Source organism: Grampus griseus (genome assembly GCF_964374135.1).
Source record: "Grampus griseus genome assembly, chromosome: 4".
NCBI lineage: Eukaryota > Metazoa > Chordata > Mammalia > Artiodactyla > Delphinidae > Grampus > Grampus griseus.
Genome location: NC_138997.1, coordinates 108,337,465 through 108,352,426, shown reverse-complemented (window position 1 = coordinate 108,352,426; position 14,962 = coordinate 108,337,465). Strand labels below are relative to the sequence as shown.

The window sequence follows — 14,962 nt, the reverse complement described above, 5'->3', positions numbered from 1 at the left end:
CTTCCATCGCATCCCAGGGCTAGCGCAGGGCCGGCGCTGAGTATAACTTCTGGAGCGCACCTTCTCGGCTCTTCTCTCCCCGTGGTGTAGCATCGAGCAGTCACATCTCCTTGCTGAGACTCTCGGGCTTCTTTGTCAACACTGTGCTGTGCCGTGTTCTGTGGGGTGACAATACACAGTGCTACTAGCTGTCACTAGGGCCTGATTTTAATGGCTTTGGCTTTGACACCGTGTGGGCTGTGAGGGCAGCCCTACCAAATGGAAGGTCTGGGGTCCCCCAGGGAAATGTGAGTGCGGGAGGGGCCGTTAGCTTATCAGGGCATCCCGTTGGCCGCCTGACCAGCTCAGGCCTGGCCAGGCAGGCACAGAGGCCTGGAGGCCTGCAGAGCACCATGCTTGGCTGTCACCTCCTCCAGGGGCTGTGCTACTCCCCCAGGCTGGCTTGGGCACCAAAACTGGGCCCAGAGCTAGCAGTTCTGGGCAACCAGTGCTGTGCTAGTCCTTGGGGTGGGGAGGGAACCACTAACCTTTAGTGAGTCAAAAAGCCCAGTTTTCAGAGTGCGGTCCTTACACTCTGCTCCTGAATCACCTGGGTGTGTGGATGAGACATCCCTGGCCCCCTCCCCACAGGCCTCAAGCTTTGAGCTCTGTGCTCCCCCAGAATCCTGCCTGTGAATCAAGCACCAGGGTGACCGAGGCCCAGTTACACTTGCAGATCGAGGTCTATAGTTGCTTAGATGGCATGGTCTCATCTTGATGAGGCCGGGACTGGACCAGACAGAGCTACTCAATGAGGGGTGGTCACCTGGGAGCCTCACCTGGGAGCCTGGGAGACGTGCAAATCAGATTCCTGGGGGTGGGCCCAGGACTCCGTCTTAACAAGCTTCCAAGTGATTCTGATGCGGCCCCTGTTGGAGAAGCCCTAGGTCAGTGTTGTGAATGGTGGGCCATCTTTGGGGTGAGCAGGTGCCCGGATCAGGGAGGGAGGCATCGGCAAACGCTGCCTGCCATCGTGTTTGAGTGCCCCAGGCGAGGGGGCGCCGGCCCGCTCTCTCTGCTGACCTGGCTTCCTTCCTCCCCCAGGATCCCAAGTGATGGTGGTTTACGCAGAGGAGCTGAGCCCTGTGAGACTGATTAGTGCGGTGGAGCTGGGAGCGGCGCCTGCTGGCTGGCGGGAGTGAGCACAGGATCTCAGCGTTTCAACCTGAGAGGAAGCATGTCTAAGAAAGGCCGGAGCAAGGGCGAGAAGCCTGAGATGGAGGTGGACGCGGTGCAGATGGCCAACGAGGAGCTGCGGGCCAAGTTGACCAGCGTTCAGATCGAGTTCCAGCAGGAAAAGAGCAAGGTGGGAGGGACAAGGGCCTCCTGGCTCAAGTGAGGGGTGGGCTGTGAACTCCCGGGGGACAGACTGCCCCCGAGGGAAGTGTGAAGGGTGTGTCCCAGGGCTGGGGTGGGGCTGGGCGCTCCACCTCTCTGAGCCTCAGCTTGCCTCACTTTAAAATGGGTATAACATCAGTGGTGGTACAGAGACCACCTGGATGCGAATCCTGTCCGCTACCCGCCCCCCACCGACCCTCCCCGACATTTGGCTCTGATCTCGGACAAGGTACTTCACTCTCCACACCGTAATTTCCCTCACCTGCAAGATGGGATCATAACAGTACCACCTGATGGGCCGGTGGGCAGGAGTAAGGATGTAAATACGTATATCAATACGTAAAGCAGCAGTCCCCAACCTTTCTGGCACCAGGGACCGGTTTCGTGGAAGATGGGTTTTGCATGGACAGGGTCAGGGGTAGGGTACAGGCGGTAACGCGAGCAGTGGGGAGCCGCCACGGGGAGCGCCAGCTGAAGCTTCGCTCGCTCGCCCGCCGCTCACCTCCTGCTGTGCGGCCCGGTTCCTAACAGGCTGCGGACCGGTACCGGTCCACAGCCTGGGGGTTGGGGACCCCTGACATAAAGGGCTTGATTTGGAGCCTGGCTCTGTGATGGGAGCTGTTTTGCTCTCGTAAGGCAGGTATGAGCTTTGGAGCCAGTCAGTACGATGCCCCGTTGGGTGCCAATCAAAGTGTCGGCGTGATGGGCAGCCAGTCACAGTGGGAGGAGCCCAGGCTTCCTAACCATGCAGACCTGGCTTCAGACCTCACCTTGACCCCCGACTGGCTTCACGATCTTAGACAAGTGACATAAAGCCTCTGAACCTCCGTTTTCTCACGTGTAACATGGCATCACGATAACCACCCAGTTTAAGGTTGTCTTAAAGATCTTAGGTAATGTAAGCAAGAAAAGCCCATCCGGTGCCTGGGCGCTGCCCCAGCCCTCCTTGTTGGTGTGGTTCTGACCTGGGTGGTTTGAGGGCAGAAGCAGGCGGGGTGGAGGTGCTCTCCTAGCAGGATGGAGCCGCCATTCGTGTGAGAAGAGAAGGAGGACGGGGTTAGGGCTTGCTCCTGGGGGGCCCGACGGAGGGGCTGGCCTTATACCCCAACCGTGAAGGTACCCTCCGGCCCTGCCCATAGCACCTGAGGGAGGGGAGGGGCTGCTTGGGGGATGGCAGCAGGTGTCTGGTTGAGAGCTGCAGTGCTGAGCGGGGTCCAGCTCCTGGGTGGGGAGGGGGCTGGGGCTTGGTCCTTGGCTCTGACCCCAGCTCAAGACAGCTACATGGAGAGCAGAGGCAGAGCCCCCGACCTGGGGCGATGAAGACTGGGCTCCTGGAGCTTGCGGACACATGTGCTGCCTCCCATCCCCAGACGCTCAGAGTTCCAGGGCCAGTGCAGCCAAGGTGTTTCAGCACAGTTGCTGGTGGTGCCAGCCTGTCCACATCCTGTCCAGCTCAGGAAGGATTTGCCTGCCAGGATCCCCTGGGTTGTCAGCTGCACAGCTGGGCCTAGAGGGGCTGACCAGGCAGTAGCAGCAGCAGCTGTGGTTATGGGGAAAGCCGCACAGCCAACGTCATTCGGCCAGGTCTCCGTCCCACCTCCACCACCTAACTCGCCTTGAGGCCTTGGGGCAAGCCAGGTAGCTGCCTTATGCCTCAGTTTCCCTATCTCTTAAATGGGGACATCTGATGTGTCTGCTTCCCTGGGTTGTTTAAGGAATAAATGAGAGAGTCATATCCGGAGCCTGGGCACTGCCTGTCACATGTAGTTACTCAGCGGTTGGCAGACACGTTTCTGCTACACAGGCCACACCAGGTACCTTAGAGGGCCTCCTGACCCTCATAGTGACCTGTGAGGTCAGATGTGGCTTTCCCCACTTTATAGGTGGGCAAACTGAGGGTTGGAGAGGAGAGGTGGCTGGGCTGCCGTAACAAAGTACCACAAACCGGGGTAGGGGTTCAACAACAGAGATTTATTTCCTCACAGTCCTGGAGGCTGGGAGTCTGAGATCAAGGTGTGGGCAGGGTTGGTTTTTCCTGAGGCCTCTCTCCTTGGCTTATAGACGGCCGCCCTCTCCCTGTGTCCTCACATGCTCTTCTCTGTGTGCATCCGTGTCCTAATCTCTTCTTGTCAGGGCACCAGTTGTATTGAATCAGGACCCACCCCCATGACCTCATTTAACTTAGTAACCTCTTTTAAGACTGTCTCCAAATACAGTCACATTCTGAGTGTCTGGGGGTTAGGACGGCCACTCAGGAATTTGGGGGGACACAGTTCAGCCCGTCACAGCAGGTGTGCACAGTCACAGGTCACACAGGTGTTGGCACTGGGTTGGAAGCCAGGCCTACAAGAAACCCAGTCTGTGCCTCCCCAGGCACCTCCTGCCTCTACGTGCCCTGGCTGCCCGTTTGCTCAGTCCAGCCACCCCGTGGCCCTGCCGGGGGTGTTATCCAGGCCGCCACTGGGAGAGTTTCTGTTCTCAGAGAATTCAGCAATGTGCTTACTGGCTGGTATGAGAAACATAAGTGTAAACTTTGTGATTGCGTTTAACTGCTGTTTCTATATGATCTCATGATAACTGTTGCTGAGGTATTTACAGTGTTGTTACTTGAGTAGAGGAGTCCCCATTGAACACCGCAGGGCGAGGGCATGTGGGGAACGTACCTGTTGGTTCATCCACACATTCATCGAGCCCCCAGCCCCCCGCCCCGTGCCTGTGCTCTGGGCCTGGGCTGGGCGTTTAGAAGTGACTCAGAAACGGCCTGCCCTCAGGCAGGCTGGGTGCTCAGATACTCAGGGAGCTAGCCGGATGACAGTACTTGGCATGTTGCACCAGAGATTTTAGGAAGCCATGCAACGGTCAGAGTGGCCCGAGAAAGCTTTGCAGGGGTGGTCTGGAGCTGGCTCTGAAGGATTTTGCTGGCTGGCACAAAAGGGAGCAGGGCTCACACCGTTCCAAGTGTCTGGCATCACCTGGGAGTATGCGCAGCACCAATCAGCGTGCCAAGGCCACTGGGGCAGAGACCCTGACTTGTTGAGGCCCATGGCCTGGAGTGGGTGGGGGCAGAGAGGGCAGTGGTCAGCACTGAGCTGGTGATTCATTCGTTCTTGCAATGAGCAGCCCACTCTGGTCTGGATCTACATTGGAGGTCCTCTCCTGGAGCTAGTATCTAATGGGGGAGGTAGGGAACGAAGGCCAGGAGATTAACATGTAATATTTATTCCATAGTGAAAAGTGCCAAGAAAGTAAAGCATCAGAAGCTGGTGGAGAGTCGTGGGGCTGCAGTGGGGGTGGCTCTTTTGGGAGGTGGTCAGCAAAGGGGTGCTGCAGGGGGTGGGAGGGCAGGTCCTGCAGAGGCCTGGCTGGGAGCATTCCAGGCAGAAGGGCCGGCTTGGGGAAAGGCCGCAGGCGGGAAGGTGCCTGCATGTCTGAGGTGCAGCAGCCAGGGACGTGGCTTGAGCTGGGTGGTCAGGGAGGAGGACCGGAGAGCCATCAGCCGGGGTCAGTCCTGTGGGCCGGGGAGGATGTGGGCTTGTATGCTGGATGCCACAGAGCCCTCGAGGGTGTTTTTGGTTTTCTTTCGTATTTTTACGTGTATCAGTTCAGTCATTTATATCACTATGAACACTATTTTACACTTCGGCTTATAATCCAAAAGTACTTTATTTTGTTGCTCAGACTGTTCTAGCTTTGGCCACGGGAATCTCTTTCAGTTGACCCCTGTGTTCCTTTGCACCCCATCATTGTGGCATTTATTTATTAATTTATTCTTGGGTACACCCTTACTTTCCAGTCCTGTAAGGTGCTCCAGGTTCGTCTCATGTATTCCCTGCCCCAGTCCTAGAGCCACTCATTTCTCCAAGGAGCCCTGGTCCCACTTATTAGAGAATGGCATGAGAAACCAGGATCTGGGCACTGGGTGTGCTCACCGCTGCTGGCATGTCGTTGCTTCTAGGCTTAGCTGACAGAGCAAGGAAGTGTATGCGTATATACTAACCGTGTATGTGTACATATCTAAAATATTTCTAAATGTAGCATCTATATGTATATTAAGTTAAACATGAGTTCTTACCGATGTCCCCAGGCTAATCCACTAGCACCTGGATCCTCTGGCCTTCTCCCCTGGCTCATCTGTCCTCCCTCCAGCGGGGAGGGCCTGACCCCACCACCCATTTACTTAGTTATTCAGCACTCTAGTGGTTTCAGAACGGTTAACCCTCACCCCGTGGATTCAGAGGGCAGTAGAGGGAAACCTTCTAACGTGTGTGTTCAGAGGCCTGTGCTGGCCGCTGGGAAGGACTAAAGGGCGAGTGTGCGGGGGCAGAGGCAGGGCGATGGGTGAGAAGGTGACTGCCACGGTCTGGCAGAGGGCTGCTGCCGCTGGCTTGGACCAGGGTGGTCGCAGGGAACGGGGAAGAGTGGTCTAGGCCTGGAAGTGGAGACCCAGCGCTGACAGATGGGCTGAGGAGCTGGGGAAGGAGCCAAGTGGAGGCTGACTTCACTCTGCCCAGGGGGCGCTGGCGGTGCTGCCTCAGAGTTCTCCAGGCCAGCCCCTCCCACTTAGATGCCTGCCCTTTGTTGGTCACTTTGCTCTTGCCACATTTAGAGCCCAGGCGCTGAGGCAAGGCTGGTAAGGGCCCCTCTCTCCTGCTGCACCTCTGGACTTGGGGGCGGGGCACAGCTTGGAGGCAGCTGGCGAGTCAAGTGGCACATGACTTTCGTAGACCTGCTCCACTCAATGGAGTAAGGAGCGGGTGCTCTGTGCCCACCAGGGGCCACCCCGCCTCACTGTGCCACACCTGGCTCATGGCGCCTGGGCTCGGCCCTCAGCTTTTCTAGGCAGAGCTGGTGGGACCCAGCAGGGCCTTCTCCCGCAGCCCATCCACTGTTAGCCTCCCTGCCCTACACACGGGTGTCACCTGGCCCATCTCAGCTGGCCCCCTCTGCCCCTCCCAGGGGCAGGCCCGGCCTCGCCCAGGCTGCCCTGCACACGCCTCTGCTCACGCTGGCCGCATTCCTCCTTCCTTTACTGCCTGGGACCAAACTCCCCTTTATCCGCTCATCCGCTTTCAGCTTTCCTCCTCCCAACAGTCTTTAAGGGGCAGCTGTTGATAGCCTTGTTTCCCAGGGAAGGGTCAGGAAGCTCTGGGAGGTCTGTATAGTCAGGGTTCTTCAGAGAGAAGAAGAACCAGTAGGAGAGAGAGATGGAGGGGGATTTGGTGTTTTCAAGAAGGTGGCTCACATGGTCACGGAGGCTGACAAATCTGAAATCGGCGGGGCAGATAGGCTGGAAATCCGAGCGAGCACTGATCTCACAGTAACGAGGCAGAATTCCTTCCTCATTGGGGGACCTCAGTCTTTTCTCTGAAGGCCTTCAACTGACTTGGTGAGGCCCACCCACATTATAGAGGGTCATCTGCTTTACTCCAGGTCTACTGATTTAAATGTTAATCACATCCTTAAAAATTCCTTCACAGCAACATCTAGACTGGTGTTTGGCCGAATGACCTGGTACCACAGCCCTGCCCAGTTGACACGTAACATTAACCATCTCGAGGTTAAGTAGTTTGCAGAGGGAAATGCACTCGTCAGTGCAGATTCGGATTCTGACAAGATCCCATCCCTTTGACTTCAAATCACCGTCAGCATCCCAGAAAGTTAGAACAGTGTTGCCTCCTTAGAAGGAGAATGCCAGAAGCATTTAGTTCCTCCCTGGGGAGATCATGTTAAATATTTAAAGTTCTGGCTTCCTGGCACTCAACCCCTTAGGAAGAGGCCAATTCTAGATCTTGGGTGAGATGAGCCCTCTGACAGGGCTGGTCCTTGTTTTATTTCTGTGATTATGCGTGTTTGATGTAAGGAGACATTGATCTTGTATCTTTGCCTGGCCAGGTTTATTTGCTCCTTTCCCTGCTGTTATGAGTAAGGATTTATCAACCCGAGTGACATCGTAAAACTCCTCACCTAAAATTAATTTCAGCATGTTGGTGTTCTGTAGACTGTGGTCTGGGGGAAATGTTGCCACCTTGGAAGCAGCTCATCCATGAGAGACACATTGGTTTCTGTTCTTCGGAGATTGCTGTAATTTAGTAAACGAATGGGTTCCTGTGGAATGTGTGTAATTGTGTGATATTTGAAATAAAAAGATCGAATAAAGCCTTTTGGAGTGTTTGAAGAAGACACTCCCTTGGCATATTTTACAAATAATGTTTTTTTTTGCTGAATAGACGAATACCTTCTGGTGGGGTTAGCAGCCTGGCACCCGCAGAGCACTGGCCCTGGGGCCGGGCTCCTGGGGGTGAAGCCTGGCTCTGCCCCTTGGCAGCCCCTCATCCCAGGCAGGTCACCAGCGGCGCATCTCTGATGCTCGGCTGCCTTGTGGCAAAGCAGTTACCTCCTTCCTGGCTGCTGTGAGAGCTTCATGTGGGGGGGAGGGTCACAGAAGCCCCCAGCCCGGGCAGGAGAGCCACTCAGCAGTGAGGGCACCTCCACCCCTGCCCCTCTCTACGTCCACCTGCTCGGCCTCCTCTAACTCCAGAGTTCAGGGCATGGGCACTGGAAATGTGTTTCTGGTTTACAATCTGTTCTGCTCTGATGAGACAGATGATTTCTGCGCGGCATATTTTGTGACTGATAAACTGTCCTTCCTCGTAAATCTCCAAATTGGAAGGGATGTTAAAGCCTTACTCTCCTCTCCAACACCCTCAGATGTTTTTCCACGGCTGGGAACATCTCAACAAAATAGTAGGGAAGACTCTGCGTGGGACTGATGGAGGTGGCAGGAGGGGGAACTGGAGAGCGGGGACCGGGGGAGGGTCTCAGGGGCCTGTCACACACGAAGGGACACGGGGAGGTGGCGGCAGGCCTGGCCGGCTCCCCCAGCCCGGACCCTGACTGGCTCTCCCCCCACGGCTGCAGGTGGGCAAACTGCGCGAGCGGCTGCAGGAGGCCAAGCTGGAGCGCGAGCAGGAGCAGCGGCGACACACGGCCTACATCTCGGAGCTCAGGGCCAAGCTGCACGAGGAGAAGACCAAGGAGCTGCAGGCGCTGCGCGAGGTGCTTATCCGCCAGCACGAGCAGGAGGCAGCGCGCACGGCCAAGATCAAGGAGGGTGAGCTGCAGCGGCTGCAGGCCACGCTGAACGTGCTGCGCGATGGTGCAGCCGACAAGGTCAAGACGGCGCTGCTGGCCGAGGCGCGTGAAGAGGCGCGCAGGGCCTTCGACGGCGAGCGCCTGCGGCTGCAGCAGGAGATCCTGGAGCTCAAGGCGGCACGCAAGCAGGCGGAGGAGGCACTCAGCAACTGCATGCAGGCCGACAAGGCCAAGGCGGCAGACCTGCGCGCTGCCTACCAGGCGCACCAGGACGAGGTGCACCGCATCAAGCGCGAGTGCGAGCGCGACATCCGCCGGCTGGTAAGTGCGCTGCCCTCTCCCCCTCACCGGCTCGAGTGCGTACCTGACCTTCCGCACACGCAGCCCATCCTCCCTGCACACATGCAAGCCCTCCTGCACACACGCAGCCCATCCTCCCTGCACACACGCACCCTGCTCTCTCTTACGCACAAGCAACTTGTCCTCCCTGCACACATGCAAGCCCTCCTTCCGCACACACGCAGCCCATCCTTCCATGACGCATGCGCCGTGTCCTCTCCACAAGCAAGTGCCCCAGTCCTCCCTCACGGAGCAGTAAATGCCGAGTTTTGGGGACCCACTGTGCTCCAGGTATGGTTCTAGACCCTGGGGTTCCAACAAAGCCCCTGCCATCCTGGGTGTGGAATGGAAGCTTTGGCAGGTCTCTCCTGTCTCTGGAAGACACCTAAGAAATTTAAGGACTGGAGGCAGAAGGACCAGGTGTTCTTTTTGGAGGCCTGGTCCAGCTGTCCATCCTAGACTGGTCACCAGTCAGTGACAGAGCATCAGTTCACAGCTTAACAAGCCAGTACCAAGAATGGCAGAAGAGATGCACTGATTTTAAATGTCTAATGTATAGAAAATCTAAGCACATACCGATACTAAGTTCTCAGAAGTATTCCCCAGCCCCTTTTCCCTTTGTGTGTGTAGGGGCGGTGTTATCACATAATAGGAAGAGAAGGCTTTGGAGAAAGTCTCTTCTGGGTGTGAATCCAGACTCCCTCACTCGTTAGCTGTGTGAGCCCAAGCAAGTTGCTTACGGTCCCTAAGCCTCTGGTGCCTCACCTACAAAAGGAGAAATAATCACGTATCTGTTACCGCATTACGAGAATTAAGTTAACTAAAGCATCTATCCGCAGCTTGTAGATTGTGTAATAGGAGACATGTAAAATGTGTTCCTCTGTTACAGGAAATGTATATTTAAGGTAAATAAAATGGGGAAAAAACAAGTATTTGCACAAGAGACAGACTGAGCTTAATTTAAAACGAACCAAGGACTTGGTGTCTGTTTCCATTTCAGTGCCAAACAGAAGTATCCCCAGCTCAGGTAGTCTCAGTGTGTGGGGGCCACTTAGGAGAATAGAGTGAAAAGAATAAATGTCCATTTCTCCAGTTTTCCACGCATTTGATAAATGTCCCTTGTCAGACAGGCCTCTTGGCAATGTGTTCAGAAAGTGGCCTGCGTTTTGTTTCTTTGTCAGCTGGATTGGATTAGAAATGCAAAAGGCTTCCAGGCTTCCACTTACACATTTAACATGCCTCTTAAGAAACAGTCAAGAAGAAAAGGCAATTATGGTCAACGTGGGGCTATTGGACACATTCTTTAGACCAGTTAGGATTAGGTCTGAGAAGACTCCCCCCAATACACAGGGGCTTAAAATCTGGAAGTTATTTCTCTTTCATATACAAAATCTGTAAAGTGCTCCACAGAGTAGGGTAGGCCACAGGGCCTCTTACCTCTTCTCTCAGAAGGGGCTCTGGGATGTGGCCATGGTCCTCATGGCCCCTCATGCCATGGAGTGCCAGCCATCACATCTGCATCCCAGGTTGGCAATAGGAGGGCAGATGAAGGAGGGTATGGTCTTCATTTAAAAGCACTTTTCTTTCTGGAGGTTCTATATACCTCCACTTCCGTCTCTTTGGCCGGAAGTTACTTGCTCAGCCTCACCCAGCTGCGAGGGGAGCTGGGAAATGCATGGCAGCTCCTAATAAATCCTGGTATGGCACTCTGTTCATTTCCTAGGGCTGCTATAACAAACTCCGTGGCTTATAACAACAGGAATTTATTCTCTCGCAGCTCTGGAGTCTAGAAGTCTGAAAACAAGGTATCAGCAGGGCTGTGCCCCTCTGAGGGCTCCAGGGAAGAACCTTTTGTTTGCCTCTTCCAGGCTTGGGTGGTTGCCGGGAATCCTTGGCGTTCCTCGGCTTGCAGCTGCATGACTCCAGCCTCTGCCTCCACATGGCCTTCTCTTCCCCACGTGGCTGTGTCTTGTCGTCTTCTTATAAGGACACCAGTTACTGGATCTAGGGCCCACCGCCATCTGTTATGATTTCATCTTAGTTATATCTGTAAAGACCCTATTTCTAATAGGATCACATTCTGATTTTCCTAATAGACATGAAATTTGAGGGGGACACCATTCACCCAACTACAGGTACCAAGGAGGAGACGAGAATGGATCTTGGGGTAGCAGCTTCTTTTTCATTCTTTGATGCTCCAAACTTTGCAAATGAAGTGGAACTAACATTTATTCACAAATTGGTGGGTTCGTTGGGAGCTGACTAAACTGAGGTTTTCACTGAGACGAGTGTCCTGATGGATGTGACTGCTGAGAAATGCTTAGATTCTGTGCCTCTGGGGCTGAGAGAGGGCATAGTGAGGGCTTTGCAGGGGCTGACCCGAGTCTGAATCATGGATCTGCTTCTGACTAGTGTGTGGGCACATTCACCTCTCAGGGCCTCAAGCTTATCTGTAAGATGGAGTAAATAATGTCTACTTTGAGGGTCTTTTGAAGACTGAGAGAGAGAGTGTCTCTTAAGTACCAATGTAGTCCCGAGCTCACACTAGCACGTAAGTAAAAAGTGATAGACGTCATCCAGACTGTTGTTCTTTCCCTAACTGTATGTCAGCTAGAATCTTATGGTTGCAAGGGACAGAAATTCCACCTCACACTAGCTTAAACCATGAGTCTGCCGGCTCTCATGACTGAAGTAGCAGGACTAGCCTCAGGCATAGCCCCAGTGGCACTAATGATGTCACCCCGGACCCAGGTTTCTCAGGCTCTGCTGTGTCCCCTGATGCATCATTCTCAGGCTCTGAGCTCTCAGTGTGCTGGTGAGATGCCACCACTGTGCCAGACCCCACATCCTCACAGGAAACAGCCCAGTTGATTTACAATGTTGTGTTAGTTTCTGCTCTACAGCAAAGTGAAGCTGTTATACATATACATATATCCACTCTTTTTTAGATTCTTTTCCCATATAGGTCATTACAGAGTATTGAGTAGAGTTCTCTGTGCTATACAGTAGGTTGTTATTAGTTATCTATTTTATATATAGTAGTGTGTATATGTCAATCCCAATCTCCCAAGTTATCCCTCCCCCCTTTCCCCCTTGGTAACCATAAGTTTATTTTCTACATCTGTGACTCTATTTCTGTTTTGTAAATAAGATCATTTGTACCATTTTTTTTAGATTCCACATATAAGTGATATCATATATTTGTCTTTCTCTGTCTGACTTACTTCACTTAGTATGACAATCTCTAGATCCATCCATGTCACTGCAAATGGCATTATTTCATTCCTTTTAATGGCTGAGTAATATTCCATTGTATATATGTACCACATCTTCTTTATCCATACCTCTGTCAAAGGACATTTAGGCTGCTTCCATGTCCTAGCTATTGTAAATAGTGCTGCAGTGAACACTGGGGTGTGAGAGAAGCTCTTTCTTAGCTCCTAAGGAGAAACAGGAGGGGCCTAGCAACACCCTCTTCAGGCCTGTTGGCTCTGATTGGGTCATGTATCCATCCCTGAACCAGTTACTGTTAGGCGGCAGAGCCATGCAGGTGATGTGAGCCAATCAGGGCCTGCCCTGGGAACTTGGAGTGATTTCAGCCCCACCCCTCTCCTGAACCACATGGTGAGAGTGGGAGTGTGGGAGAAGGGGAAATGGATGCTGGGAGGGAACCCAGGAATGTCCAGCACACTCAGGTGTTGGGGTTTGGGGAAGCTTGAGAAGCTCATTGTCAGAGGTTTACACTTCCTCAGGTCCTCAGGGCAGGGGGCAAGATCACTAAGGGCCCAGCCTGGGGGCCAGACCAGAGTCGACAAATAGTGAGAGTAGCTGTGTGAGCTGGCAGGTCTCCTGACCTCTGCAGCCTCAGGACTCTGGCTGGGGAAATGTGACAACCTAGAAAATGTTGGCTCCACAATCTATTCCACATTGTCCATCCATTCCTGGATGCCATCTCCACTAGTGGAGACTGTTTTCTGGGAACCTTTCCCACATGATGGGGTGTAAGTCCTCTGCTCATTTTCTAGGATAAATGGGGAATCTGTGCTCTTCCAGGCTGAGAATTTGGATTTCCAGAGATGTCTTGCTTAAGATGCTGTTCTTTCTTGTGGGAGGAACTAGTGTAATGCAGTGGTGGAGACAGCGCTTCTGGGCTCCAGTGCAAAGCCAGGAGTGTGCAGCTGGGATGCTGAGGGGGACGGACTGGAGCCCTACCTGTTAACTTGTAACACCTCCCCAACTGGCACCACTGATTCCCCTCGATTTATCTTTTTCTCCTAGCATTAATCATGCTCTGATCTACTCCATGTTGACTTTTTTATTCTGTTTTCAGCTACCCTCCCCTCTGGAATGGAAGCTCTGAGGGCGGGGACTCTGTTTTGCTCATCAGTGTTTCCCAGCACCTGCTGATGGCACTCAATTCAGTATTTGTTGAATTAATTAAAGCATGTTTAAGTGGTTTCAATTAATGAACTTTCACTGGTTCACATTGCTTCTGGATTGAACCCTGCAGTGGCAACAGTGTTTTCTGCATCATCAAGTGCTCTTCCCTACAGTGGGGAGGTGTTCCCACCTCCGGCTCTGAAGAGCGGGGAGCTGCGGGTGACCGCCACCAGGGGGAGCAGCAGGCACATTCTGCAGCTGCTGCAGGAGAAGCTGCACCGGGCACACCCTTGGCTGGAGTTCCAGGAAACTGTCATGGGGAGGTGGTTGGGGAGTATCCTTTTTTCTTCTAAAGAAAGGCCACTCAAAGAGCTTGTCAGAGCTCTGGGACTTTGCTTGAAAGCCTCAGTCTGGAGGTTGGGGGTACCATTTGCTGCCTTCTGTAAACTGTATTTTGTAAGTTTTTCATGGTCTGCTGTTTAAATCAGATAGCCTTCTGTTATGCAGGAGCTAAAGTAGATTACTAGTGGCCGCTAACATTGATTGTGTGCTTGTAAGATGCCAGGCTCTGTGCTAAATTCTTCCCGTGGTTGAAGTCTCCCCCCAGTTGGACGGGGTGTTCTCAGTGTCCCCACATTACCGAAGCTGAGGCTAAGAGGGGTGGCCCAGTCTGCCCAGAGTCACACAGCAGGTAGGGGCGGGGATTTGAGCTAGCTTCTGTCTGCCCTCAGGGCAGGGCTCCTAACTAGCATTCTCTGCTCTAGCGATGTTTCAAGTTACAATCAGCTTTAGTTTGTTACCCTCTGAGAGTGTGATGAGTGAGAAGGGCATTTGTATTAGTTTCCTGGGGCTGCCTTAACAAATGGCCACAAACTCAGTGGCTTAAAACAACGGAAGTTTACTCTCTCACTGCTCTGGACTCCAGAAGTCCAAACTCAAGGTGTCAGCTGGGCTGTGCCCCACTGAAGGCTCTCGGGGAAGACCCTTCCTTGCCCTTACAGCTTCTGATGGCTCCAAGAGTTCCTGGGCCTGTGGCTGCACCACTCCAATCTCTGCCTCCCTCTTACATGGTGATAAATGGAATATTTCCTGCCATACCAATAAACAAAGGATGTCACAGTCATCAATGACTGCAGCCCTTCAACGTGAGCCGGTGAGCTCTGAGGAAACTCAAGGCTGACAAGAATACCTGCCATCTAGCAGCCCTCAGACTGCAGCCACTCCCTGCAGCGGTGAGCCCTGAGGAAACTCAGGGTGTGAAAATACAGGATACTGTCCCCAGGTAGCTGAGGTGCATATCAAAGGAATGATTTCAGTGAGCCCAGACTCTTGCATCTTCCCATACATAGGAAAGCACTAAATTCCTTTACTTGAGATATCTGGTTTTCTTTAATTAACAATCATCTTTTGACGTTCCCTACTACTTTGCCTTTGTCGCAAAAACTCCTCTATATCCTGGCTCCTCCCCTCGCCTCCTCCGAGCAGTTTCTCAGAGTTGCCTGAAACGCTGTCTCCTGGGCTGCGGTCCTCATTTTGCCCCCAATAAAACTTAACTCGCAACTCTCACATTGTGCTTTTTTTTTTAAGTCAGCAATGGCCTCCCCTCTGTTTTTTTTCTTTGGTCTGCGTCTTCTCTTTGTCCTATGAAGACACTTGTCATTGGATTTAGGACCCAGCCAGTTAATCCAGGACGATTTCCTCATCTTAAGATCCTTAATTACACCTGCAAAGACCGTTTTCCCAAAAAAGGTCCCATTCACAGATATCTGAAGTT

The 14,962-nt window shown here is 53.2% G+C and overlaps 1 protein-coding gene across 4 annotated transcripts in view; it reads left to right on the top strand.

The window, feature by feature from the left end:
• Window positions 1–1,216: 1,216 nt before the first annotated feature.
• JAKMIP1 (janus kinase and microtubule interacting protein 1) overlaps window positions 1,217–14,962 on the top strand; it is a gene marked incomplete at both ends in the record, with an annotated part of 70,251 nt that continues 56,505 nt past the window's right edge. For 3 of the 4 annotated variants that reach the window (XM_082653814.1, XM_082653813.1, XM_082653815.1), the window contains 2 exons: window positions 1,217–1,345; window positions 8,296–8,790. In XM_082653814.1, coding sequence (XP_082509940.1) covers window positions 1,217–1,345; window positions 8,296–8,790 — 624 coding nt within the window. The remainder of the gene's footprint in view (window positions 1,346–8,295; window positions 8,791–14,962) is intronic. The other variant, XM_082653816.1, reaches the window with a different exon arrangement.